This window comes from Haemaphysalis longicornis, unplaced genomic scaffold (assembly GCF_048455015.1).
Source record: "Haemaphysalis longicornis isolate Haplotype H1 unplaced genomic scaffold, Haemaphysalis longicornis Haplotype H1 scaffold_7, whole genome shotgun sequence".
NCBI lineage: Eukaryota > Metazoa > Arthropoda > Arachnida > Ixodida > Ixodidae > Haemaphysalis > Haemaphysalis longicornis.
Genome location: NW_027526422.1, coordinates 26,332,635 through 26,357,762, shown reverse-complemented (window position 1 = coordinate 26,357,762; position 25,128 = coordinate 26,332,635). Strand labels below are relative to the sequence as shown.

The 25,128-nt window shown below is 43.5% G+C and overlaps 1 protein-coding gene across 11 annotated transcripts; it reads right to left on the bottom strand.

Annotated features, from left to right (window-relative positions):
* Positions 1–4,208: 4,208 nt before the first annotated feature.
* LOC144144876 (neprilysin-1-like) lies at positions 4,209–24,926 on the bottom strand. Of its 11 annotated transcripts, none has more exons than XM_077676366.1 (22): positions 24,711–24,926; positions 24,100–24,191; positions 23,902–23,991; positions 21,176–21,226; positions 20,915–21,076; positions 20,508–20,588; positions 18,147–18,334; positions 17,288–17,647; positions 16,790–16,870; positions 16,394–16,527; positions 15,731–15,956; positions 14,510–14,608; positions 14,391–14,450; positions 13,815–13,927; positions 13,304–13,362; positions 8,823–8,874; positions 8,692–8,759; positions 8,359–8,471; positions 6,367–6,444; positions 6,198–6,299; positions 5,120–5,190; positions 4,209–5,013 (listed from the first exon to the last, which is right to left on the bottom strand). In XM_077676366.1, the coding sequence occupies exons 3-22, from the start codon at positions 23,984–23,986 to the stop codon at positions 4,947–4,949; spliced, it is 2,250 nt and encodes a 749-aa protein (XP_077532492.1). In that variant the 5' UTR covers positions 23,987–23,991; positions 24,100–24,191; positions 24,711–24,926; the 3' UTR covers positions 4,209–4,946. The 11 variants fall into 11 exon arrangements, 9 of the variants coding, with proteins under 9 accessions (XP_077532492.1, XP_077532494.1, XP_077532490.1 ...); XM_077676368.1 differs by lacking the exon at positions 24,100–24,191 and having other exon boundaries at positions 15,731–15,847; positions 15,926–15,956; XM_077676364.1 differs by lacking the exon at positions 24,100–24,191.
* Between the last annotated feature and the right edge of the window lie 202 nt (positions 24,927–25,128).

Below are 25,128 nucleotides of genomic sequence, written 5' to 3'. Positions count from 1 at the left end.
CTCAATCACTCTTTATCCACCCAAATCCTTACTGTAATTCACCCTAATTCATATTAATGCAGCTATGTTCATCTTAATACACAATAATCTCACCGTAATAATCACTAGGGTCAATTATTAATCAATCATTAATCTATCATAATTTATCTTAATCAGCCTTAATCCATGTTTATTTAGATTATTCTACGTATTCATTCTTAATCCGCATTAATCCCACCTTAAGCACCATCCTTATAACTGCTATAAATCACTAGTCAATTATTCAGTGGTCATCGATAAACTGTTAAGGCGGAGGTTTTGTGGTTCTTTTCTGGCCTTCCTTGGGTTTTTGAACCATTCATGTCGACGCCGGGGTCATTCAAGGTCACTTTCAAATAAGATATGTTAGGCCTTCGCCTTAAGGGGGCCATGAAAACAAAATACAAGTTTGTTTTATTCGAAATATTTGGTGGTTTATAGTGCCCCTAGAGATTGTCCGGTAAGATAGAATGCTTTATTCACCTAGAACTTGAATATGGTGCTCAGGTGATGTTTTCACCACCGGTCAAGATATATAGGCGTGATGTGCTCGCGCATCGGGAAAAGTCGCGCTGGATGGAAAGGGTGCGGAAAAAAGCACACCAATTCATAAGTAGATTGATGTGTTGGGTGGTTTATCAAATACTGTTAACATGTGGCAAGGTATACGTGCGCCAAATGGGAAGAGGCATTAATCTGTGATTATGAGAGCATGAACTTTCGATACAGAACAGCGCATGCGGGCTTCCACTGCTCGACATGCACGTGCTAGCCGTCTAAGCCACTTCTGAAGGATTTTAAGATTTTGTGTCGGTGCCGTGATAGCCGGGCGAGAGAGATACGTGAGACTTATCACATAAAAAAAGTTGGGTCATGAGTGCGTCAGTAAAATATCGATTAGTTTTCACAGCAGCGAGATGATGTTTATTGATGACCGGAGTTGGGCTGTTTGTAGTTTTATCGGTAAGCTTTATCCTATTGTTTTGCGCGTGCGCAGTGGCGGTGTTTCGGCCGGTACTTATATATGAGCTGTGTGTAATAAAAGCAGTGGCCGGACACTTCGGCTAGTTTCGGTATTTGGAAATAAAGTGCCTCGAAAATTCAGCAACGTTTGCATACGTGGTTTTATTTTTCCAACATACGCAGCAATAAAGTGTAGTGATGCTCTTATGAGTGGAAATAAAATGTGTTCTTAGCTATTTCCTTTTTTTTGACACCCTATTTATTTGTTTAGTTGCTTCATTCATAGGGCGGTGCTTTCGCTCTTATCTCTTCTGCCATCCCGTCCGCCTGCTCCTGCCGCATTCACTGTGTGCACGTGTAAAAGTTTTGTAGTATGCCTTGAAGAGGAAAAGTTTGGTGTCTGTGAGTGGAAACAGGCTCGAAATGACAGAGAAACGGAGAAAAGGACACAACGCGTGCCTCGCTTATGTGCGGTGCGACAACTCAGGAAGTAATAGCACGGCGAAATGTTCCCCCTTCCCAGAGGACGGAAGTTCAGCGCACTTTTTATTCAGCCAAAGTTATGAAGAAGCAAGCGCTATCCTTATAACAAAAGCTGAAGGGCGAACCAAAAAATCCTCTGCTGTTGCTTTACAGTGAATTGGTTTGTTACGACGCGTTTGTCATCAATGTTTTAAGCATGTGAAGCTACCTGTCAACAGTTTCTCATGAGCCGACTGATGCCAGCGGGCACGCAGACGGAAAACTCGCTTCGGTATCCGTTTGGTAAGCGGCTGCTCTTCATTTTCTTTCGACCAGAGTAAAGCTTGGAAATAATGTTCGCCGAATGTTCTTAAATGCTTCTTTAACGAGCTGGTTTGGCTTATAGCATTCCGACGACCAGTTTCTTATAATGAAATTACCACCTTATGTTTATTAACACGAAAGAAGCCCCCAAAATTATTTACATTACATCTGACCGCTTGCATTCCGTGTTACGAGAAGTTCAAGTTACCCGCGCGACAGCCGAGCTGCGCTTCGCTTTTCAACCTGTGCCAGGACACATTTCTTGTAGTACCTTGTTTGCACTCTCAATATTTGTTTCGCTTTGCGTGTTGTTTACTGATATCCAGGGTGGTACTTCTTTCATTTTCTAGGTGTGACGTATGGCTGAATTATAAAGAAAATTCGCTAGCAATTAAATGCTTTTTGGGCTAGCAAGTTCACGAGAATAAGATAATGGAGCAGTTGTTCATGGTGTCAAAATGTGCTGGTCATCCCACATTTATAATCATTTCATTATTCACTAACGCGTGTTTTTATGAAACATTGTTTCTGTAGAATTGTATTGTGTGCAGCAAGTGAACGGGGTTACCTCTGCAGCCATTTTCTGTATGCGATGAATTGTACGAATATATCTCTTATGTTTCTGTAACTGACGCAGAATTCGGACATTTGCACTTACTATTCGCCGCGAGATCGACATGTAGGTGGCGACAGCGTCGCGCTGCTAGTGTGGATGCTCCGCTGAGCGGACCGGAAGAATGCACACTGTGGGCGCGCTTTGTGCCTTTTTCGCGCCGTATGAGCTCACGAAAAGCTCAAACAAGAGTGGTATCCTGTAGTTCGGTTCCTCAACGTTCAATGTATAGCATGGAAGTGGCAATAAGTTAGTTACTACGCCAAAAAAGCGGTGACCCATCGGGAATCTCAGAACGGCCGAAATAATGACAACGAACTTGTATGCCGTTGCTTGTAGCAAGCTCGATCTTTCCAGACTGTGGCTTTGAGCCTTCAATAAAAGCATATATATAGAAACAAATCATAAAGCCCTGATCTCTGGAATTCAGTTTACAAAAGAAATTTCAATCACTTTCGCTGTTAGCGTGACGCATTCTTGCATTTGTGGGATGCCTTGAAATGGTAACGCCACTTAACTGCCCCGACATTCTTTCTAAGAGCTTACGATATTTTTTTTGTGTTCAAAAGGCAACATAAAATTATTGAATTTTAACTAGCGCAGAGATATAAATGCAATCGTTTAAACGGATATTTTGTGCGCAGCTTTAGTAAAATGCAATTTTAGCGACTCTGACGGCAGGTTTGATGAATAATGTTGTCTTATCACTTATTTATGGCTTTCGTCGCAAGTGAACTTGCGAATTAAATTGCTAACGCCCGCAGTAGAACCAACATCTCCTGTTTAGCTAGACTTGCAAAGTGACAAGTAGGTTTGTAGTGTGTAAACCAAGCTTCTCGGACCTTATAGTGAGCACAGATTTTTTGTTAGATTTCCATTCTTGCGTAATGTCGCTTACGGACCATAAAGATGGCAAAGACTTTGCCCTATTGGAGATGTAGTAAAACGTTCCTTTTTATTATTCGTTACGAAACAGCGCAACGGTTTTCCGGTAACTGTAAGGGGCAAACACCGTAAGGGGCAAACACCTCGTCAAGCTGCAGTTTTGCAGCTTTTTGTGTTTGTCCTCGCATTTCTATGTACGAAATGCTCAATAAAGTTGAAGTTGAAGTTGAAGTTGAACTACTTTGTTTTGAAAACTGAACCTCACTTTTGACTTGACATTTAACGTTTAATTCTAGAGGATTGGTTAAAAAAGGCAAGGGTAAAAGTTTTCTGTGCACTTCGTTTCTTTTTCTTGGGGGACAGGGGGAGGGGGGGGGGGGGTTTCTGCCAACGCTCGAAGAGCAGCGAGAAGAGAACGCATGTAACGCGAGAAGCCAAACGTTGGTTATCAGTATTACTTGTATTGAAAGTACGCTAGGTGTAGTGTTCCGTAGCGGTGAAAAAGCAGTACTTCAACAAGTAGACGCCAGTATTTTCAAAACTTATTAACCCCCCTTTTGGTCCGAGATTGTCCAGGAATTGTGGCTCGCCTTTTCAAAAGTGTATTGAAAGCAAGCACTGTGGAAAAAAAAAAAAAAGTCAAGCGAGTCATGGCACACACCCTCCACACATGTGGGCAACAACTTGCATTATATTACGTGATTTTTCCTCTTTCTTTAAACTTTGGCCCACCTTAAGAGGTTAAGACGTGACAATATAAGGCATTTGGTTATGCTGAGTGAAGCCTGCTCCCGATTTCACGTCAAGGTATTGATTTCAGAAAACGCTTCCCTCACTGCAGATTGGTCGCATCACAACACATTCTACCGGAAAACTGTTTTTTTTTATAATGTCATCATGGTAAAAAGCACCTACAAAAAACGTTCTTTTTTCAAAGTTTTTAATGTTTACATATCCATTCCTGCCACACTATAAACGGAAAGTTGACGACGATAACGAACTAATTTTGGTGCTTGTCTCTTCACTCGTGTAGCTGCGCTCTCCGCTTTCCCCTCCATCTTATGTGTACAACGCCCACGCCTCGCTACTGCCGTGGTTGAGCTCCTGCTATGGAACGTCTCGGGCTATGGAACGCTTCCCAGCGAGCCGTTTATGCCTCCCAGACGGGAACTCCGGCTATTTCGCTTAATGGGCTTCCGCATTATTACTTGAAATATCAGGACGTACCCCCGCCATACATGCGGATGAAAAGGAACCGCGACTCAGCGTACGCTAAAGCACCACGCCTCCCCCGCCCTGCTCCTCGCATCCTCGGGTGCACTCTCAAGACGAGGCCGCTTCCTCTGGTTGGGAGTCGAAAGGCGGTTGACTCTTTGCGACATCTGGAAGAAAACCTGGGAACTAAGCGTGGGGCGGGATTTTCGATAGTGCCGGTGGTGTTCACCGCAAGCAAATGTTAGTGTCAATATCGGCCCATTCGTACAATAATTTACGACTAAAATCAAGGTCAGTGGTTGTGGCTACTCCCCAGGCACGTTATTGTGAATCGGTAAGTTCGCGAAATTTCACACTATTTTCCGAACACGTTCTCACTTAATGAACGCCGCCGTTCCTCTGGCATGATGCGCATTGTAGTCACTTGTAGTCAGTAGTACACGCTGTTTCAATATTGCAACATCGACTAGTGTTTAGCCTTACAATCAAATGCTTCGAGGAATGACGGCATGTCTTTCAGCAACCTGTTGATTCTGTAAAACGAAAAAAAACACCATCAATTAAAAATAAAACGGCATATCCGGGAGCGGCACTTTGTTGGTTGGGGAACTGGGTGTTGGCTTGGAAATGATGACATACCTGCTTTCTTCGGAATAGGTTTCGTGTATTTTAGTTTCCATACTATAATGTGGCTTGATTATACACAAAGTCTGAAATAACAACACGAAAATGAAAATGACATTTACGTGTAAAATGCAATTTAAAGTGGTACTGATGTATGATTGCAACTTTATAGCGGTGAAACAAAGCACTTTGAAGCGAAGCTTTATCTGCCTGACTAATGGCGTTCGATGTCGCTACAAAACGCACTGAAGGAAAGCCAACTTTACACAATGGATTTCACAAAACGATGATGATGATAAGCGAAGACATCTCATGCGCCTGAAGAAAAAAAGCCTTCCCGTGGTCGAATTCGAACCTAGGTATGTAGCGTTTGAAGCCGAAGTTTATCCGGTTGTTCCACTCCGACGTGGTCGAAGCAGTTTAGATTTTGGACTTTGACTTTGACTCAGGCATCATGGAAGAAAATTTAGCGTTTTATTCATCCTTTTCTTGAGAATGGGGCCTTGATTGTTTTGTTTTTTTGAGAATAGAGCTCTATGAAATGTTCCATGAATTCCAGTTTATGGGATAACCATAGTTATTGTTGTTGTAAAACTTTAACTATTCGGTGGAGTCGTGTACAATGTTTACAACAGTTTAGAAAATTTAGGAAGATTCTAAATTTCTAATTGAGTGGTTTATCGTCCTGTGCTACCGATTTGATATCTTCATGCTGGAGTTTTCATTTCCTTACACTTTGATATTTTTGATACAGAGCTATCATTATCAACTGAAGTTTTCTTACGTGTTCAATGCACGACAAAAAACATTTCTTGCAAACATACTTTTTCTTGTACGGGGGATGCACCTGTTTACTGGCTCAGGGGGAAAAAAGGCAGGGACAACAGACAACCGAGGCTGATCAAGGCCTGCCCAAATACCAAAAGTGAGAGATGCTTGCCCAATTATATGTTCATCGATCGACATGCACCCATTGGCGACCGAATGTGCTTTTTCACTGGCTTGAATTTGCGCTTTTTCGATATGAAATCGGCAGTTTTTGAAATGAGATAAGTAAAAAAAACCTATTGAAGGCTGAGGTAAAATTTCTCACCAATCCTACTGAAATAAAGAAAAGTTTCTCCTGTGTTATATTTTTTCCCAAATCAAGCGTATTTGTCTTGCTTGAACTCTTTTTCGTGTGTTGTAAGAATGCCTGAAATGAAAAACGAAAGTTGTTCCCAGTCTGCGTACGTTTTTTGCTGTAAGACACGTGTCCTTACCTTCCATGCAAGTTCTATTGCTTTCTTGTCAACGTAATTATCTTCATCTAGCTCTTCGTTGTTTTTCAGTAGATCCTGCTTTTTGGTATAGAGTTGAATACATGAAAAAGAAAAGAAAACAGTGTAGGTGACATCAAAAATTTTAGGGCAATGTATGTTATCGTGGCTCCGCAAGATGCTTCAAGGTGTATTAGAATTTTGGACCAGTCGCATTTCTTATTCAGTACCAGGCAGTTTTACACAGCCTTCTGAAGATATCAACGAATGCGTACTACAAACAGAGGATGAACTGCTTCGGTAGTGTTCTGCGACGCACCTTTTGTGAATTATCGATGTTTTCATCTCATGTCGAATAAGCTGAAAACCGTACATGTCGGAAATTCACCTCAAATAAATCCATGGCACCGCCACCCGGTGTTTCACTTACAGGGCAGTGACGAAGTGAAGAATTGTACTTGTTTTGCAGCTTTGAGTGTAATGCGGATTAAGACCCGAATATTTTATTTCTGAACACTAATTAATGGAGGGTAATATCCTGAAATCAGGTAGTGCTACAGAGTTTTATTTATTTGGCAACTTCTCTTTGTATTCTCGGGCATATGCGGACACTGTTTTGTTCTACTTGCTAACGAAAATGTTACTATTGTTGCTGATAACATTGGTATTTCTAATTTACTCGTTATACTCATCAGTCAAACGCCGCTACAACGGACGCTTTTACTACGAAACAGCCTGTACAACGAAGAATGCCATATGGCCTGGCCAGATTATTATGTTTCCTGGGTATTGCGAACGCCACTACAGCGAAGACCACTACAGAGAACTTGCCTGTTTCACGAAGAAATTCATGCGTTCCCAATCGCTGAATTGTTTCATAACGATTACGCCTAGCTGCGCGCGTGGTATCACGCATGTGATAGGTGTGCCGATGACCGTGAGATATACAGCTTGCTCGCGGAGCTGAAGCAATCAATAAACACGAACAGCGCGTGTTGCGGCGCATCATCGGTTATGAAAGCCGACGATTACGTCTCAGTGGACGACCCGGTTCTGATTTGATCTGACCAAAAAACCGACGACATTGTGGACGCCGTCATGGAGAAAAGGCACAGCACAAAGTGTCAGTCATGATGGTTAAATCTAATGGTTGTTTCACTAAGTATACTTATCTGCCGTGTAGGGGTCAGTGAAGTGCGCGACGCATATAACGAAGTGACGTGTATAACGAACAATTCCCACGGTTCCACACGCTTCGTTGCACAGGCGCTTAGCTGTATTAGCTTAAACATATCAAAACGTATCTGGGCTAGAGGTATCGCTACCTGAACGTTATGGTCATTTGAAGGTGCCCAATATGTTGTAAGAAAATTGACTGTTAGCTGACACATTGCGTAGTGCTGCATAAGAAATAATAAAGGCAGCATTATGCAATCATTTCAGTGTCATTCTATGCGAGGGAACGCTTCTTATTATTGCGCGGCCGTCCCTTGCGCAAAATAGGCGGGAAGATGGTTTATCTTTGGTGTGATTCTAGGGGTGCAAAGTGTTCACTTTATCAAAACTTTTCCTAGCTCGGTTTAAGCAAATCAGTGGATGAAAACGTTACCCGCATTTTGTTTAGTAAATAAACACTCACCCTGTTTTACCCCTCATAGGCCTCCACCATGGTAGCCCAACACCGCGTTTAATTAGTCTGTTTTTCTACAGTAGATGTATGAAAAAGCCCAATTCTCTGAATGGAACCGTTAATGAATATTGAGAGTCTGGATTGTATGATATTTCAATAATAAAAATAGCGCATATCAGTGTTACCATGTTTCCATGCCTTTCCTTGCTTCCATGTTTTTTAGTGCCTACCGAAGAGTCTGTCTTTACAAGACGGATATCCGGAATCGCTCATATGTTTAGGATGCGGAATGCGTCAGATCATGCTGCCCTCACTCTTAATTGAATGCTTTGCCTTTAATTTAAAAAAAATAATTTATCACTTACTTCTGTACTGCTATCGGAAAAGGCTCCACGTAACAAGTAGGTACGTTCAATGTACATTTTTAATGTCTCCTTCAGGCAAGCTCTTGAATTGCTGTCCAAGCCGTAGCCCACACCTGTCGGAGTGAAAACGTTACACGGATATTCCGACACTGCTGCAAACTGTGATGGAAAAAATTCAATCAATTACTAACGCACCGAAACCTAATATTACACAACCACCGATTTCATTAGCTTTAAAAAAACGCCGAAATATTTTGGTGGAATACTCATACTTAATTCTGGGCCCCAAATACTGTGTGAAACAGAGGCTGCTGTATATAACAAAGCACTTACTTCCTTTTAAGAAGGCTCGCACCATTTCTTGTGCTACCATTAGCCCGACAGTGCCGTAATTCACCGCCCTGCGGTAAACACAATGTGCAGATGAGCTCCCTGGAGACGTCCTTACTGGAGCGGCAACTTACTCTGGGAGATCCACAGAATAAAGGGGCGGTTGTAGAAATCCCGCAGGCAAGACTGCACACATAAAAATGAATATATTTTATTTTAACAGACGAGCTCAATAGAGATACAATAGAGATCATTATGATGAGAATCACGCACTGGTCTTAATGAGCGCTGGAACCAAATTTTTTCTCTGATTGTTCTTGCTCTTATACGTACCCTAATTTTTAAGCAATTATTAAAGCAGCTTGTGAGTTACTGACAATAAATTACACAACCAGTCTCAAAAGTTTCTGTTTCATCACTCAGAGGCGCGAGGGGACCGCGTCACCGATGACGTCACTTTTACAGAAGCAGCAGTTAACAGGAATTCCTGCGGGGAAATAATAATTCACCCAGAAAATCAGAGATTCTAAAAGCAAGGGCTCTATACTCGACTTTAGAATTGTCCATGAATCAACCACCGTGACCGCAACTGTTACCTGATTGGCTTTGGGGTTTTTCAAGTGCTAACGGCTGACAAATTCAGTATGTGCGCAAACGCAAATTTCACGTTTCATGGTCTTCAACGTTGCCGGAAGTAGCTGTATCGGTTGTTACGGCCTCTAAACGTATGAAATTCATGAATGGTATTCAAAAGCTTGGCCGAGAGCAGCGAAGACGACAAGGGTCTTTTTGAAAATATTTGCCTTACTACAAACTCGATGCTCTTTCTGTGATTGGCTACAACACGATTACGTTTCAAGTATACACTTGCAATTTTTAAAGACTAACCAGTACCTAAGTTTTCCGCCTTACAGCTGTCCAGACTTGCTTCACCACAGCGATCGCACTTTCTTTAGTACTAATCCGGAGGCTGGGACCGACTAGTTCACGATTAACTGAACTGAAAACAGCGCGAATAAGAAACAAATGTGACGTACAAAGAGTGCTGACTTACAAATTAAGCGCTGGTTGCCTTGGCATAGTTTTGCTATAGGCTTCAGTTTCTACAAATAGGGCAACTACAGGCGATCAGATTAAAACGCTGCAAACAATACGGTGAAACCAACTTATAAGCAATGCGGGAAGTCTGTGTGATCAAAAGCAGTAGTGGACCTTCGTTGAAAGCGTAATGCAAAAAAGCTATACATTTTTGCAATAGTGGAAGCTAGGGCAGAACGGAGGGCATGTTCCCGCATAACCCTCGTATTCGTTTTGGAGAAATTCCCATTTCTTTGGACAGCACTATGGCAATTTAGGACGTCAATGGACTTCCGCAACGCTTACACCACAGCCCGTGACAATAAGAGGGCTTGCGGGCGAACCCTCCGAGAGCGCGACATTTTAACCCTCATTAAGTGGGTGCTCGGTCACGCACGCAACCGCGGTAACCAGCGGGCCTGCGGGCTGGGGAGCGAGGCACAACTTATTTACCGCTCCCAACCCACGAGCTCAACTCGGGGAGTTCTACAGCAAAGCTCCCCCCCCCCCCCCCTTCCCTCATAAAAAAAAAAAACGAAAGGCGGCAAATGAAACAGCATCGTTGATACAACCTTCAAGCTGCCATCCCCGAAGCCGATCGTTACCCAAAGGACTGTCTCGGGAAGCCCAAGTTTTCGTCAATAAATCCCGGTCTGGCTACCCCATGACAGGTGACATAATAGCGTTGTGACAGTGGGGCCGGACACGGAGGGACCCCGACAGCCCATCATCACCGCCGCCAATAGAGTGCTACGAATGTGCCAGTGAAGTGACACCGGACGTGCGTCCCCTCGTTTGGGAGTGCGAGGGTCTCCGGTCGATCCGCGACTAGCGTCGGCCCGCGTCGGTGATCTCGTACGAACCCTGAATATTGGAACAAACTGCCGTCAAAGAAACACTTAGTTCACTATGAAGTTTCGCCTACGAGGCTTTCATACTGATCCACACTGAACTCCTACCAACCTTCCCTTTCCCAAATAGGCCTGAGGCCATATTATTTAATAAATAACTCTATTACTACTATTCCCCCCCCCCCCCCGAAAACAAAAAAAAACAGTTTTCGTCATCCCGGAAAATTAGGGGGCTCACGCCGCTGCCCTCGCCCTTCCACACCGGGCATTTCCCTCAGGGTCAGCCTTCTCCACCTCCCGCTTTTCCATCAGGCTACCACGACATGTTCCATCATTATCGCAACTTTTGCAGCACCCTGCCTCAACTCCACCCTCGCTTAACCAAGGAGAAAGCATTAATCTGGCGTCGTTTAGAAGCATCTGCAACAACCCACCCATCATCGACTCTAGGTCTCCTACCTAATGCCACCTCAACTGTCGCATCTGCCCCTCTCTTGATACTACCTCCCGCATGGTGATGGTTTCTCAACACGCCCCATCGCTCACCCCCAATTCTATACCCTCCACCGAGCCGTATGAGGGTCTGCTGACGAGCTCAAATCACGGTGACAGGATCTTTCTGGCCACCGAGCTAGCGCTGCGGCCAAGGCCCAAGGTCAGTTGGATTGAGGCCACCCCACCCCACTGAAAAACAGCTCAACCACCACCGTTTGCTCGAGTAAACGTTTTTTCTCGCTCTCTCTCTCTCTCTCATTGTCGTCATGGTAAATGTGCACGCTGTTTTAAGGTTTAATGGCAGTGCACTTTACGGGCCAGCCTTGTCGTCGTAGCTCATTCGCTGTCACAATGTCTAGCGACTGCCGGAACAAGGCGGCCCAGCGAGATAACGAACCCAAGTAAAGCCCCACGGCGTTGCGGCGTAATAGACCCAAACGGAGGCTTCGAAACACAAGTGATTTATATTGACATAACCGTTCGAAACTCCTGAACCGCTAACGCTTGTCATATATTTCCCAGTTGTTTAGCGCAAAAAGCCGCAGAAAACCGCAGGTACATTTGAGGCAAAATCTGTGTATATAACCGACAGCCCCCGCGTCCATTTAGGTAGGAACCCCCGCTGGGTTGGTTTTTACGATAGTAGGCGAAAAAAGTGGCCGCCGAGAACGACGCGTGCCATACTGCGCAGTCAGGCGCCGGCAAGTGCGGGATGAAAGCAAGCACTACAAAATTCACGCATCTCCACGAAGTGAATCATGACGAGTGGGCGAAGCACTGGGGATCGTCCTTACCGTACATCATCCGTGGGAGTGCTTACTGTTGCTAAAACGATTTTCAATCCAATCCAATACAATTCAATTTAAGCCAATCCAATTCAATCCAATCTAATCCAATCCAATGCTCCTCGCGCATGCGCAGCACGGCTCTCCCTCTCTCCCCCCCTCTCTCTCTAACCTTTTGTGAACCTTTAATTTCGTTCTTGTTAACTTTTTGTGAACCTTTTGTCCATAGATGTCTCAATTTACACAGTGCTGTGCCGTGAGCACGGACGCCGGACGCCGGACAAGCCTCGGCCTTAAGGTGCTTCACCCCTAAAAGAACATAACTCCCGCCCGCGCTGTTCCAGGCAGCGGGCGCGCGACACTGCGAAGGCGGGAAATTTGAGCTGCACCGGGTCATCATCATCACCAGCCTATCTACGCCCACTGCAAGGCAAAGGCCTGTCCCATTATTCTCCAATTATCTCGGTCCTGAGCCAACTGTGACCAATTTATCCCCGCAAACTTCTTGATCTCATCTGCCCATCTAACTTTCTGCCGCCCCCTGCAACGCTTGCCTTCTCTAGGGATCCACTCTGTTACCCTTAATGACCAGCGGTTATCTTGCCTTCGCATTACATGCCCTGCCCACGTCCATTTCTTCTTCTTAATTTCTACTAATATGTCTTTAACACCAGTTTGCTCCCTGACCCACTCCGCTCTCTTCTTGTCCCTTAATGTTACACCTATCATTTTCCGCTCCATTGCCCGCTGAGTCGTTCTCAATTTAAGTTGAACCCTCTTAGTGAGCCTCCAAGTTTCTGCACCGGGTAAACCTCCGTTCAATTCATCAAGAGAGGAGGGAGACAGGGAGGGCAACAGCGTGAGATGTGGCAGCAGTGAGCGGATAACCACGCTACACCCCGTTATGGCGAATCATTGCTCTGCACTTCCGACAGCTTTCACGGTGACTGGAACGGCTTTAATTTTTTCATCGCACAGACTGTACAGGCACTACTTATGCCTTATTTCATTCCGTTTGTAAAGTTTTTATTCTAATCACTCGTGTTTTCTCATTTGTAGTTGACGGAAGCCTGCATAACCGCTTACTAAAGACAAATAAAACTCATGTTGTAAGTCAGCGCTTGTGTCCGTGTCCGCTATGCTCTCCCGTCCCATTGCTTGCTATCTTTCTTCGCAGTTATTTCCCATGCCATTATACAACACCAATTTTCTGGTACTCGTTGCAATCTTGGGCACAGGCAAAAACATTTGGAACGAATCGTACGATGTATTTATTGCTAAAACTGAAAAAAAAAATGTATCATATGTTTCAGTAATAACGCCAATTGAATAAACCGTGCTACTGGCCCCGATGACGCGGCTTTTTAATTCAAATGAGCAAGTGAGATGAACAATGAAGGCACTTACACAACAAATTGGATGAGGAGTCGTACCCGAATGTGACATCGAGGGGTGTGCCACTCCACCTGCATACGAGAAAGGTATATTTTGAATTATTTTTATGCGCTGCTTATAAGAAAGAAAAGCAGCTAGGTGTGTACCACGGATAAAAAAAATAGAACGATTTTTAACTGAATAGTAATTTTCTTGAAGCTCTAAATGGGCTCTTCTTTGGGCTATAACTCCAAAACATAGCGATTGTTAGAAAATGCCGGAGTAGACCCTTGGCCAACACGCCATGGCGCGGTCAGTTTGTTCGCATGCCTCATCAACCGGTGCATGCAAGAACGCGTGATTTTTAAAACCACACCCATGTTGTAGGTGAATGCTTCATACTATGAGCTGCAAATTTCTTAAGAAGGCTCAATGATTATTACTCGCCAAAGGGGTCTTCTAAGGCGTTTTCTTTCGAGTGAAAACATTGTTTGTTGCTAAACGAATTATACAGAAAAATATCTTGTGCCACAAAACAACCTACTCATTTTCGTATGAAAATCGGCTGCTTAGCTTCCTCATAGAGTTTTCCAATGTGGCCTTCCTGTAATCTTCAAGGACTCGAATGAATGACGATCTTCTTGAGAAACTGCGCACCTGCGTCGGAGTGAGCAAATGTAAAGCCGACAATTATTTTGTGTACCTTGCGCAGTCAAGCAGGGAGAGAATGTATTAAAGCAACATATTTTCAAATAACTCCAGTTAATTTTGTTTCAAATCTGAATGCATATGAAAATGGTAATCACGCCTTTGAAGGAGTGTTTTATATCGAGGCCAAACTAATAACAGGCTTTTTAGTATATTCTTCTTCTAGGTTCAGTTTTGTTGTCTAAGAAATCAAGTAACACTGGGAAGCGTACCGTGAAGCTCAGGTATGGAGAGCCTTAACCATAACCAAACAAACCAAACAAATGGGAGCCGTTGAAAACATCTGTCTACCAAGTGAATTTTTTGTCCCGTCTGTGAATACTAGCACAAAAGATAAAAAAAGACATTTAGACAAAAACTGCAACAATATAACGGACATCACGATTGAAAACATTTTCACAAAATCGCTCACCTTCCTCCCTTTGTTGTCTATCCACGCAGGGTAGCCTATTTGTTTAGCCAGATTCTTTACCTGTTGCGGAGAAATTTATAGATTAATCTCGAAAGTTAGTCAGAGCCAGATAGCGATACCTTTGCGAGAGCTTGTTCTCGTGCGTAACCACTTGACCACTTAGAACGGGACAGCATTGCTTCCATTTCTTCTTGTATGAAGGCAGTCATCTGCTCAACCTAAAGTTCGTGGAAAATTGACATAATTAGACATCAGCATTACAGTTGTGTTTCTTATATTATTACTAAACAAGTCTATAAATGATAACCGAGTGGGGTGCAGTAGAGCTATATTTCTTGATTTCGTCTGTGTGTTTGTGTGCCCGGTTTCTTAAAGCAGCTACGTAGCGTTATCGTAAACACTGTACAGGAACGCCCCCTAAATTACTCTTCCGATATCCAGCCTTCACCCAAATTTCAGTGCTTCAAAAGCAAACTATATTTTCATGGAGCCTAGTTGCAACGGTAATATTCCATCTCGTGCCTTTTTAACACGTTTTCAAGCAGGTGCTGAGGTAGTCGATGCTTTTATTTGGGTGAGTGGCTGATTTGCTATCACTCAGCAGCGTTGCGATGCAGATTTGTTCTCCTAAGCAGTACATAGTATACAGGCACCGACTGGCTAGCGAACCGTGTGTGCAGTACCTGTTGGGAGGCAGGCTCCTGTGGTGAGTACGTAGAAGACTGAGGAAATTTAACTGGTGCGATTGCTGGCGGATATCCCCTTGTTTCTGTACCCATGATTTATGCAAGATCTCTTTCAGTCCCCGATGTTACATACTTTAAGATAACTCCGTCATAGCTCTAGCAGAAAGAGGCTAAGATTTCTGAGGGTGTCAGTGCCAAAAGTAATTTTTAAGCGATAAAGCGGGAAGCGTTATCCGAGAGGTGTATCAAAGTTCGCACCGCTACCGAGTGTCGTTCCTGTGTGAAGCTCACATATCAATTTGTCGTTGGGAGCTTTTATTTTAGAATATTTTGTAAGCACCGCCTTTTACGATTTCAGACAATGTTTTTTTTCTTTAATGCAACAATGCAATTATAAAGGCCCCATTTAATTGTAAACAAATTGTTGTTCATCCAAAGGCTCTTTCTGTTCGACGTAGACAAGAAACCGGACCGCTTTTAAAATAAGTAAGCATGAGCCTAATAACCCCTCTTTTTGGACGACAAGACCACGAAAACACCTCTTTTGAATTTACTTTTTGTTTCCAATTAATGTAACCCAAACTCTCAAATATCCTTTTCAGAACTCCATGAAAATTTCGGTTAGATTTGGTTGCATAAATCGGTTTCTCTTACGTCTTTCTTTGCTTTGAAGGGGAATTTTCTTTCAACGTAGGCCCTGTAGACCAAGCCTTCTAGTGGGCTGCCCTTGCCGGCTATGGCTGCCGCACAAGTCTCTTCTTTGTTCTTCTTCTGGAGCTCGAAAAAATGCATAAACTCCTGATGTAGCAATCGTACGGGGGCCACAAGGTGTGCCAGGGAAGCAATTACCTTCCAACCTTCATAGTTCTTTACTTGATATCTGAGAAAGAAAAATGGTAAAAATGCAACTTTTTCGGTGTGACGTTTACTGTTATAATTATTATTGCAAGCTATGGCCTTCGTTCATTTGCCATGTTTACTAATATGCGTGAGTCTATTCTTTGTACGTATTTATAATTGTAGAAAGTTGCAGAGCGCATTGCTTTCCTTTGCAAAAAAACATGGCTTTCTATTGATGCCACTTTTGCAGAGCTCATACTTATTGCTTTTAGAAACTTGTGCTCCTTCCTGTTATGAGCAAGTTCTGTAATTTTTAATTCTGTTTTTTTTTTCTTGGCTTAATACAGCAGTAAGTGACTTTATATTGTAGAGTATGTCCCCTAGATTAAATGAACTGTAAGAGCCCCCAGCCACTACACTAAAAAACGCCATGAGGATATGGCGTTATTTTAATAATGACAAGTATCATGTTCTCACCTTCTGGCAGTTTCAATGAAGGAAAAGACTAGTTCAAAGTACTTTGGCTCTGCGATATAAATGTTCATACTATCATCGATGGGTACTCCATTCCTCTGGAGATATCTTTTCAACAGGGTGGCCGGGGTGGACTCCTGTACGAAACAAATCACGCAGGAATAAACAACACCACAAATTAGCAGCATATTCCGTCTACGAAATTTGGCCTGGGCACAGAATGTTCGGCAAAAACAGCTCAGCCTCTTTGTCCTGTATGTCAACGAAAAAAACACGGTTCACAGATGGAATAATGGATGGTGTAGACCTATTAGAGCGCATTTGTCTGGAGTGCATTCTATTGTTGGTATGCCGTTGTTATTTCCACTGTTCGAGCACTGCAAGAGGAATTGTACTTACGTTATAATATTTGTCGATGAGTTGCCTTAAATTGACGTGAATGGGACTCTTCTCTACGGCATTTGAACTTGCTTCTGCGAACTGAAAAAGGGATCGGCATGAGTTCACTAAAAGTTATAACACGAAACACCGACTCCCAGCAATAAAGTGTCGAAAGCGTTTCCCCAAAAGGAATGTTCATCATGAACGTCCCTTTTGGGGACGTTCATTATGTGGAGACTTTCATTTATGAACGTTCACCAACTCCCCAAAATCACAGTCCTCTTGTCCCCAAAAGGCCTCTCGAAGCTGCACGTTAGTACAGTCATAGTGGAAAGATATTTGTTTAGTTCAGTCCTGTGAGCAGGATATGCTCATGTACTTTCGCTATTCTCTACGAAATGTAAGCCTCTAGCTCTGTAGAGTGTAAGCCTGTATAGTGCCTGGATGTAATCCAAAATACTCATCTAATCACTCCTCGCTATATTGAAGCCTCCACCGAATAAGCTTAAATCAAACCTTCGCCAGGTGCGATTCAAAGACAACGATTTCCTTGGCTATTTCCCTTGAATGCAGGCTAGGTATACGTTTCATTTTCTGGATCACTTTTTCCGCGTAGCTTTGGTACGCATCACTGATGAGCATCTCTCTGCTCCCAAGTGTTTCACCGACAGTTTTTGGGTTATTGCTTTTGGGTTCTTCGCTTCGTCTGTGACTTATCGTCGCTCCAGAGGCCTCTGTATCCCTTGGCTTGTTAGGTTGCTCCATGTCTTTAACGATGACATCCTTTTTCACAGAGAGTTTGATTTCTTGTTCTCCAGAACTGCGCAGATTTGACAGGACACCTGGATACACAACAGGAAAAGACGGCTGGGTGACCTGGAACGCACAGGAAAGAAGTTGCGATGTAAAACTTAACACGTTTCAATTTGTTCATACAAAACTAGTTCTCACTGCTAGTTCAGAGTCAGTGAACCTCCTTTAACCCGACCTTCGCCTGCGCATTAGCCTACTTGCTTTAAAAGTATGTTTAATGACTGCACATAACTCCAAGTGTACAAGCACTGCACGACTGCACGCACGTTTTTTCGGTGCACAAATTATTCAAGCTTTGACTTCTTGGCCTGTTCAGATTAATTGATACCCAAGTGACTGCTCCGTGGTTGCGTCTCAAACATACGATTTATTTCTGTACGACGTTTTCAGACGGTATTTTATCAGCCTCAGGCCCTGATACTTGTGCTCCACTTTTATTTCCTCTATCTATGGCAATAAGTAGTCAGAGTGAAATTCCCTCTACTTTTATGAAGTCCTGCTGGGGCTGTTTCAGCACCAGTATTATACCGACAACCCAAATTTCAACAATAGCAATACCTACCAAAAGCATGTACTTCGTGGGGTCGGAGGCGTCTTGAACCGCTTGGAAGTGAAAAAATGCTTCAAGCGTAATTGCATCCATGGAGTCCTCAATATGGTACTCTTCACGTGAGCGCTGCGTCATTGGCCAGTCAGGTATTCCACGATCTTTCAAAAGCTCCCTAAGGTTATCTAGCTCGAAGCTGCTGTCTGAAAACAGGTACGCAAAACCGGTACACCTCATTAGTAAACTAGGACAGCTGTTTTAGAAAAAGATTACCGACTTGTTATTGCTTTATTACAGGACCCGCTAAACAAGAGCTTGAACCAAGAATAAGCCGCATCCGGATGCTTCTGAGCTTAATTGCAAAGTGACAACTCCCTCTCAAGATGCAGCGGACTTTATCACGCGGAAATATCAGACAATTGAGTGGATATGCCATGCGCAATTGAAGCAAAGTATATGATGTGTATGCCCCGGCACAACCAGAAATAACAATGCAGCCAGCGAATACCCCGTCATCACCTTACCCTTGCACGCCGTAAGACAAGAAATCGCGAATTTCTAGACGACACTCCCTTCTCGCTTCATTTCTGGCTTACACGTGGAGATTTGGCTGCTAGAACTATGTCCACAAGAAATAAACTTTCTTCAGCAAGAATATGCCGTTAAGACGAAAGCAAGGCCGCATTCTGCGACAACCTGACGTTGTTGCTGTAGTTGTCCTGTCGAAAAGGGGCTGCCGGTGCAAACAGTAAATAAAAACACATTTTAGTTCATAGGGGGTTTGAACTAGGGTCTCAATAAACGTTTTTCTCCCATCCTCCTTTCCTCTAGGGTAGGAGCAGAGTGCGCTAGGAACAGGAACACCCCATCCACCGAAAACTCGTATCCTGTAGCGTGTACTGTAAGACTGCTTGTAGAATAATTCCGCCCCTGTAGACGAAGAAACGAAGGTGAAAAAAACTCCCAGGCCATCTCCACTGACGTGAAACCTTTGGAGGGGCGAAGCATGCAGTGTAGAAGTGTAGTCTTGGCGCCTTGGCGTTCTTTCCAACGAAGATGAAACTTTTTAGGGATAGAGGTATACAGCTTTGCTGCAAAAGTCTCTTGTCTTTGAAGCACGAAGCTCTCTAGCGGGAGGCGTAAACGAGTGTCCCGGCGTTTTTCTAGAACGCGTTACGTTGTAGCGGGAGGCGTAAACGATTTTCTTGCTGTTTTGGTACCGTGACTACATGAGACGACGATTACGACAATGACAGGAGACGCCAAGAGCCCCAGCCCCTCATAGGCTTCGTCCCTAAAAACAAAAGCAAGCAGAACGTATCAGTGAAGGAGCCTGTGGAAGTAATACCTCCGAAAGGCGAAGAAAGGAAAGCAATCAAAGAGATTCAAAAAGAATAGATCAGTGAAGAAGTGTTTCATGACCGCCTAGCCCGTCTTTCAGTTCTATTGAATAAGTGTTTGATAGGTATCGCCAGACTTTTGCCTTCAAAGCAAGTAAGCGCACTTAAGTGCCCCGATGAATGTTTTCATCGGCAAGGCATTAAAGTAGTACAGAACAGTGTCCCTGTTGAGAATTGCAAGTCGCGTCCACAGCCTTGTGGTTGTGGTTGTCTATGTTTTGTGACTACGATTGCATATGCGTATTCACGAATACACCCGTCTTAGGCTTCTCGTTGCGTGTTGACTTGTTAGTTTTTGTGTGCGGTATGGGCATGTAAAATAGTACGACTTTAACTAGATAGCGTGGGGTTTCTTGGCGCCGAAGACAGCTCCCTCTTCTTCTGATTCAGAGTAAGAATTTACTTTAGTGTTTTACCCGCAGCAGTACCTCTACGTTTGAACTTCTTGGAGTTTTTATGAGATACGCGAACGCTGTTTGCCAGCCTGCAGGAGGGAGGGGGCTCCAGCTATAGGTAAAAAGTTTTTCCGTGGCCAAGCTGCTCAGGCGGCAGTAACACCTGCGTTATTATCGTGAATTATTGTTTAGCGCGAATGATTGTGAGCATACATATTTACATTAAGGCCTCCATATGGTTTAATGCGTGAATTTTAATGTAGAAACTTTATTCATAAATGATATCTCGAAAGAAATATAACGTTACTGGTGCCGTCATGTTTTTATGATTACTCTTAAGGCATAAAATTTTCGCAGTTCGGTGTGTGAGAATTTGTGAGAAGCACAAGAACGGGTGTATAATTGTGTAAAACATTCAGTTTAATGTGTTCCCTGCTTTTTCATTAAACGGGAGTGCACACGATAGTATGGCGTCTGCGTGAAGTAAAACAAAAGGAAAACTACGAAGGCTTTTGTTTATGCTTTATCTTCGACGTGACTTGTTGGCTGTCGATAAAAGTTATTCGTCGGGCGTTACTTACCTTCATTCATGCAGCACTGGTAAGCGATGGCAGCTTCATTTGCTTCAGTAAAGTCTCCACTCCCACTTTCTCGTAGAATCCCTAGTATACGAAAAATTGATCGACAACCCAGCAACACGTGAAAATTCATATACACAGGTCAAAAGTAAATTCGCAGCGCGGATATTTATTTCGGTGGCTTGGTTACTGCCCTAAACTGATGGTGTTGATTTAAAATGTTTTTCATTTTCTCGTAGTACTTATGTCCACTTTTCACACACAAACTTCATAGCACCTAACCTTTTTTTCAAATAAAACAAGCAAAACGGCACAATTAGCTTTCCTTGAGGCATCCTCGTATAACATATGGCCGCCATGCTGCTACTTTGTCATGCAACATACATGCCGCTTGGGAAGCTCAAACTTACCCATTATTTCTTTCTGGACTCTCACCCATCGTTCTGAATAAGAACCTGGATGTTGGAAAGGGCTACGTCCGCAATAAGTTTCTTTGGGGGGACTACAAACGTATTCACCAAAATTCACGCAAGGGTGAGCTGCGGTGCTCATGAATTTTCTGGCGTACTTCACTGCAAGTTAACAAAAATGGCACCGTGTTGATACTTTATGATCTGCGTACAATGGTTCCGTTTTATGCGATGTCTTGTTAAAGTGTTCAGACGGCTTACTGTGTTCAATGCAGGTCTCTGTCGGGCGGTGGTCTGAAGCTGTTGACTCAGCTGAAAGAGACAGGAATGGGGCGATTCGGGAAGATTGCTGTATTATCGTTAAGGAATAGAGCCGTTGAACCTTCTAACAAAAATAAGCGTGCTCTGTCCGGGTGATTAATGGGCTTGGTGGCGGGCTGCACTAGTTGTACTGCTAGCGGGGGCTCAACTTGACAGCCCGTTGCAGCCACATGGAAATGCTTAACTGGTCATATTGTTTAATATCACGATGGCTTAACTGATGCAAGGGTTTGAAATTCTGGAAGCGCACAATGTAATAGGAGGTATTACCACGCAATTGTCTAGGGGAGGTTCCCGTTTGAACCCATTCCCATTTCACCCTTCCCGCTTGTTCCGTCCCGTTTCAACCCGGCGCAAAACGACCTTCCCGTTTCGCCCTTTCCCACTTGGCCCGTTCCCGTTTGAACCCGTTCCCATTTTAACCTTCCCGTTTGTTCCTTCCCATTTCAATCCGGGGCGAAAGAACCTTCCCGTTTCACATTTTCCCGTTTAGCCCGTTCCCGGAATAACGTACCCAGTTTATGAAACGTTATAAAAAACATTTTCATATTGTTTTTCATTCATTTCCGTTTGTTCACAGCCTCTGCGATAGCATGCTCAGTACATTCAGAGTCCTCAATTGACTGCTTTTCAAACCTGGGCTTCACTTTTTGAATCTAGAGACGACGACATTTGGTTACAATTCGTCATACCAATTAACAAATCTTTTAAATTAACAAAGCCTAACAAACAAAGTAACAATTAACAAATTAATAAACAAATCTTTTAAATTAACAAACAAGTCTTTTAAACTAACAAACCAAAAAACGATAAAATAAAAAAGCCCAGAAAAGCACCGCGGAAGCACAAATAAAAAATCGCAAAAACACCCTCACTTTGAAAGAAATCGTATTTGGCGGACTAACACATTTAATCGTTATAATAGCGCAAGTGTACATCAATGTCGAAAAGAAACAGATGAAAACTATAAAAGATAAAAAGATGTATAAAAATAAAGTAACCCTATGTATCTGGATACATATGCCACATCTGGCTATAAAAAATCGCAGTCATGAGAAGCGGCGAAAAATATAAACTTAGCTTTGCGTTTTATTGATTCTGTTCATTCCCGTCACTCTGGCGTATTCAGTTTGCATAGTAGGGCAAACCTTCAAAAACTTAAGCAGCGCAGGGTCGTCTCTAGCCTAAATTTTCTTTACTAGAGAAACTTAAAATTGTCACGGGAATACTACCTCCAAGGGCCTTTCAGACGTTCAGCGAGAAGACATCATAGTAAGACTAGGCAGCCAATCAGCTGAATTACTATTCGAAAGTTCTCTTTGTTTCCTCGTGCAATTTCTTACTGGAATAAGTTAACTGAACGAACAGTTAAACTAACTCGGTATCGTTAGAAGAATTTTCCCCACGTATTGTAAATATGTGTTCTGGTTGAATCGTCGTATTTTAAAAATTGGAATACATTACGAATGCATATCCTTGTTCGGACCCCTTTGCTTCTATTACATATTTATGTCTTTTACTTATTTGTGTGGGGCGTTTTTAAACTACGCCAACCAATACTGATGTGTTTTTATGTTCGCTCCTGCAGGAGCCCGACCAGGCCGTAAATTATCAGTAAATAAATAAAAATATCTGCCCATTACTCACGTAGGAAAGGCATTTGTAGCCAATTCTCAGATTTCTACACGTTTTTGCCTTTTTTTAAAGTCTCTCCTACGGACATCTTTGATCTACAGATCTCTCCAACCAAAAGACAAAGCTCCGCTCCAAACAATGAGCATAAGAGCGGCTGATAAATAAATTTCAGCCGCACGTACCAACACCAACTGCAGAAAAATCCAATGCGTGCATTCCTCAAGATATTTCTAGTACACTTTCGCCGCTACAAATTTTGTGTCAAGAGGGCAGTATCGGCCTAAGGCATTCGGAAACTTTTATCGGCCGTAAATATCGGTCGATTCCAGAAAATTTGGTGCATACAAGTTTTTAGTGCATGACCCGTTGCTTGTAAGCACATTTTGGGGAACAGTTTCGAAGACGGTAACGCATATTTTCAGAAATTTAAATGGGTTGCAACGATGCGGGTTCAAATGAGAAGGGCCTTTTGGGAACGGGCTGAAACAGGAAGCGCCCAAGCGGGAACGTCGTTTCGGGAACGGGCGCACACGGGACGGGTCAAGCGGGAAGGGCGTTTCAGGAATGGGTTCAAACGGGAAGGGGTCAAACGGGAATGGGTTCTTTCGGGCTACACCCTTGTCTAGCACCATATCGTGACAGAAGTTTGGCACCCCCGGATAATACAATAAGTTCAGAATGCTTCATGACAGGCAAACTGTACTAAAAAAGCGGGCCTTTTTTAGACTCATTCGCTTTTCTTTACCCTTCGTGGCAAAATGCTTTTATCGTAGTAGTTATCGCTACCTTGCCACGGTATATTTCCTTCATTACAGGGACAAAAAAATATCATCCAACTAATACTCGCCAAATTTGTTTCCATTGTTATACCCCTTATCTTAATCCCTTCCAATTTTTAATTCGTGTTTGCAACATGGATGGTACGGTCAATCTACAGGTTTTCTACTGGGAAAGGCCAATTTTGCTTATACCATTATTCGCAGAAAGAATTTTTTAAAATCCGTAGTATATGATAAAAGTGTTTCACTTACATGTTAGCGAAGCTTCAAGCGTTCCACTGAATGGCGCAAACAATCCACACAGTAGCAAGAAACGCGTACTCGCGTTTGTTTTCATTGCGTCTGTGGAACAAAAGCATAAACGTAAAAGCTTGTTTTTGCTAAACTTCTTTAACGTGCGTGTAATATACCATATCTCACTGCTGACACGAGAACGTTGTACTAACCCACCTCAAAACTTGACGTAACAGAGGTACGGCGGGTCCGCGATTACCATCAGTCTAAGGGGAGCTGTAAAGCCACTGACATTGAGTGTGACTCTCCTGTAACAAGCAACCAAAATACGATCTCTCAGGAGTCGTAATTCGCACACCTACACGCACACACAGACACACACACACACACATACACGCACACACACGCACACGCACACACACACGAACACACACACACACGCACCCACACGCGCGCAAGTACACACACGCGCGCACACACACGCACACACGCACACACACGCACGCCCTCCCGCCCGTCCGCACGCACGCACGCGCGCACACACACACACACACACACACACGCACACGCACACGCACACGCACACACACACACACACACACACACACACACACACGCACACGCACACGCACACGCACACACACACACATACACATACAAAACAGCAACTTGTGAAGGCCGCATAGTGTCAGTCAATTGTAAGATTCAGAGCTACAAAACCTGTACTTGTGGCCTCAAGATTTAAAACTACAAAACAAAAACTCACAGCCTTCTAGAAAAAAAACTGTGTTACTTCTAGCAAAAGGGAAGCGCTGATGCAGACTAACCCCAACACATGAATGCCGTCGTCCGCAGAACCTGTCTCCGTCCTGTCCTCGGTGTAGCATGGCCTTCAAATTCTTCCTCAATCTTAAAAAAGCGTCAGAAGTGCACTTCGCAGCGTACTAATGCATATGGCTAAATGCTCGATGCAATACGTTTTTAAGCAGCCTCGTAAGCGGAACACGGCTCCAACCCGAGTTTCTGCGGCGTCTGCTTCGGCTTCTGCGCGGCTCTGCAAAAGTCAGGGGGTTGTGCGCAGCTGTCGTGTCATCCCCCGATGATCGATTCGTTGTTATGCCTGCTCCCTTCTCCTTGCTAACAATATATTCTCTCTATATACCTTCAACTCACATATCTGGGATACAAAAATGTTGTTGACACCCTCTTTGTCCACTCAAAGAAGACTGACCCCGAAAGCACTTA

What these genes read in the sequence shown, in the direction of transcription:
- LOC144144876 (XM_077676364.1), bottom strand. An exon ending in AGAGACCTGCATTGAACACA is followed by an intron (nt 21,077 to 21,175) that starts GTAAGCCGTCTG and finishes GTTAACTTGCAG; the next exon opens with TGAAGTACGCCAGAAAATTC. An exon ending in TATTCTGTGGATCTCCCAGA is followed by an intron (nt 8,760 to 8,822) that starts GTAAGTTGCCGC and finishes TGTTTACCGCAG; the next exon opens with GGCGGTGAATTACGGCACTG.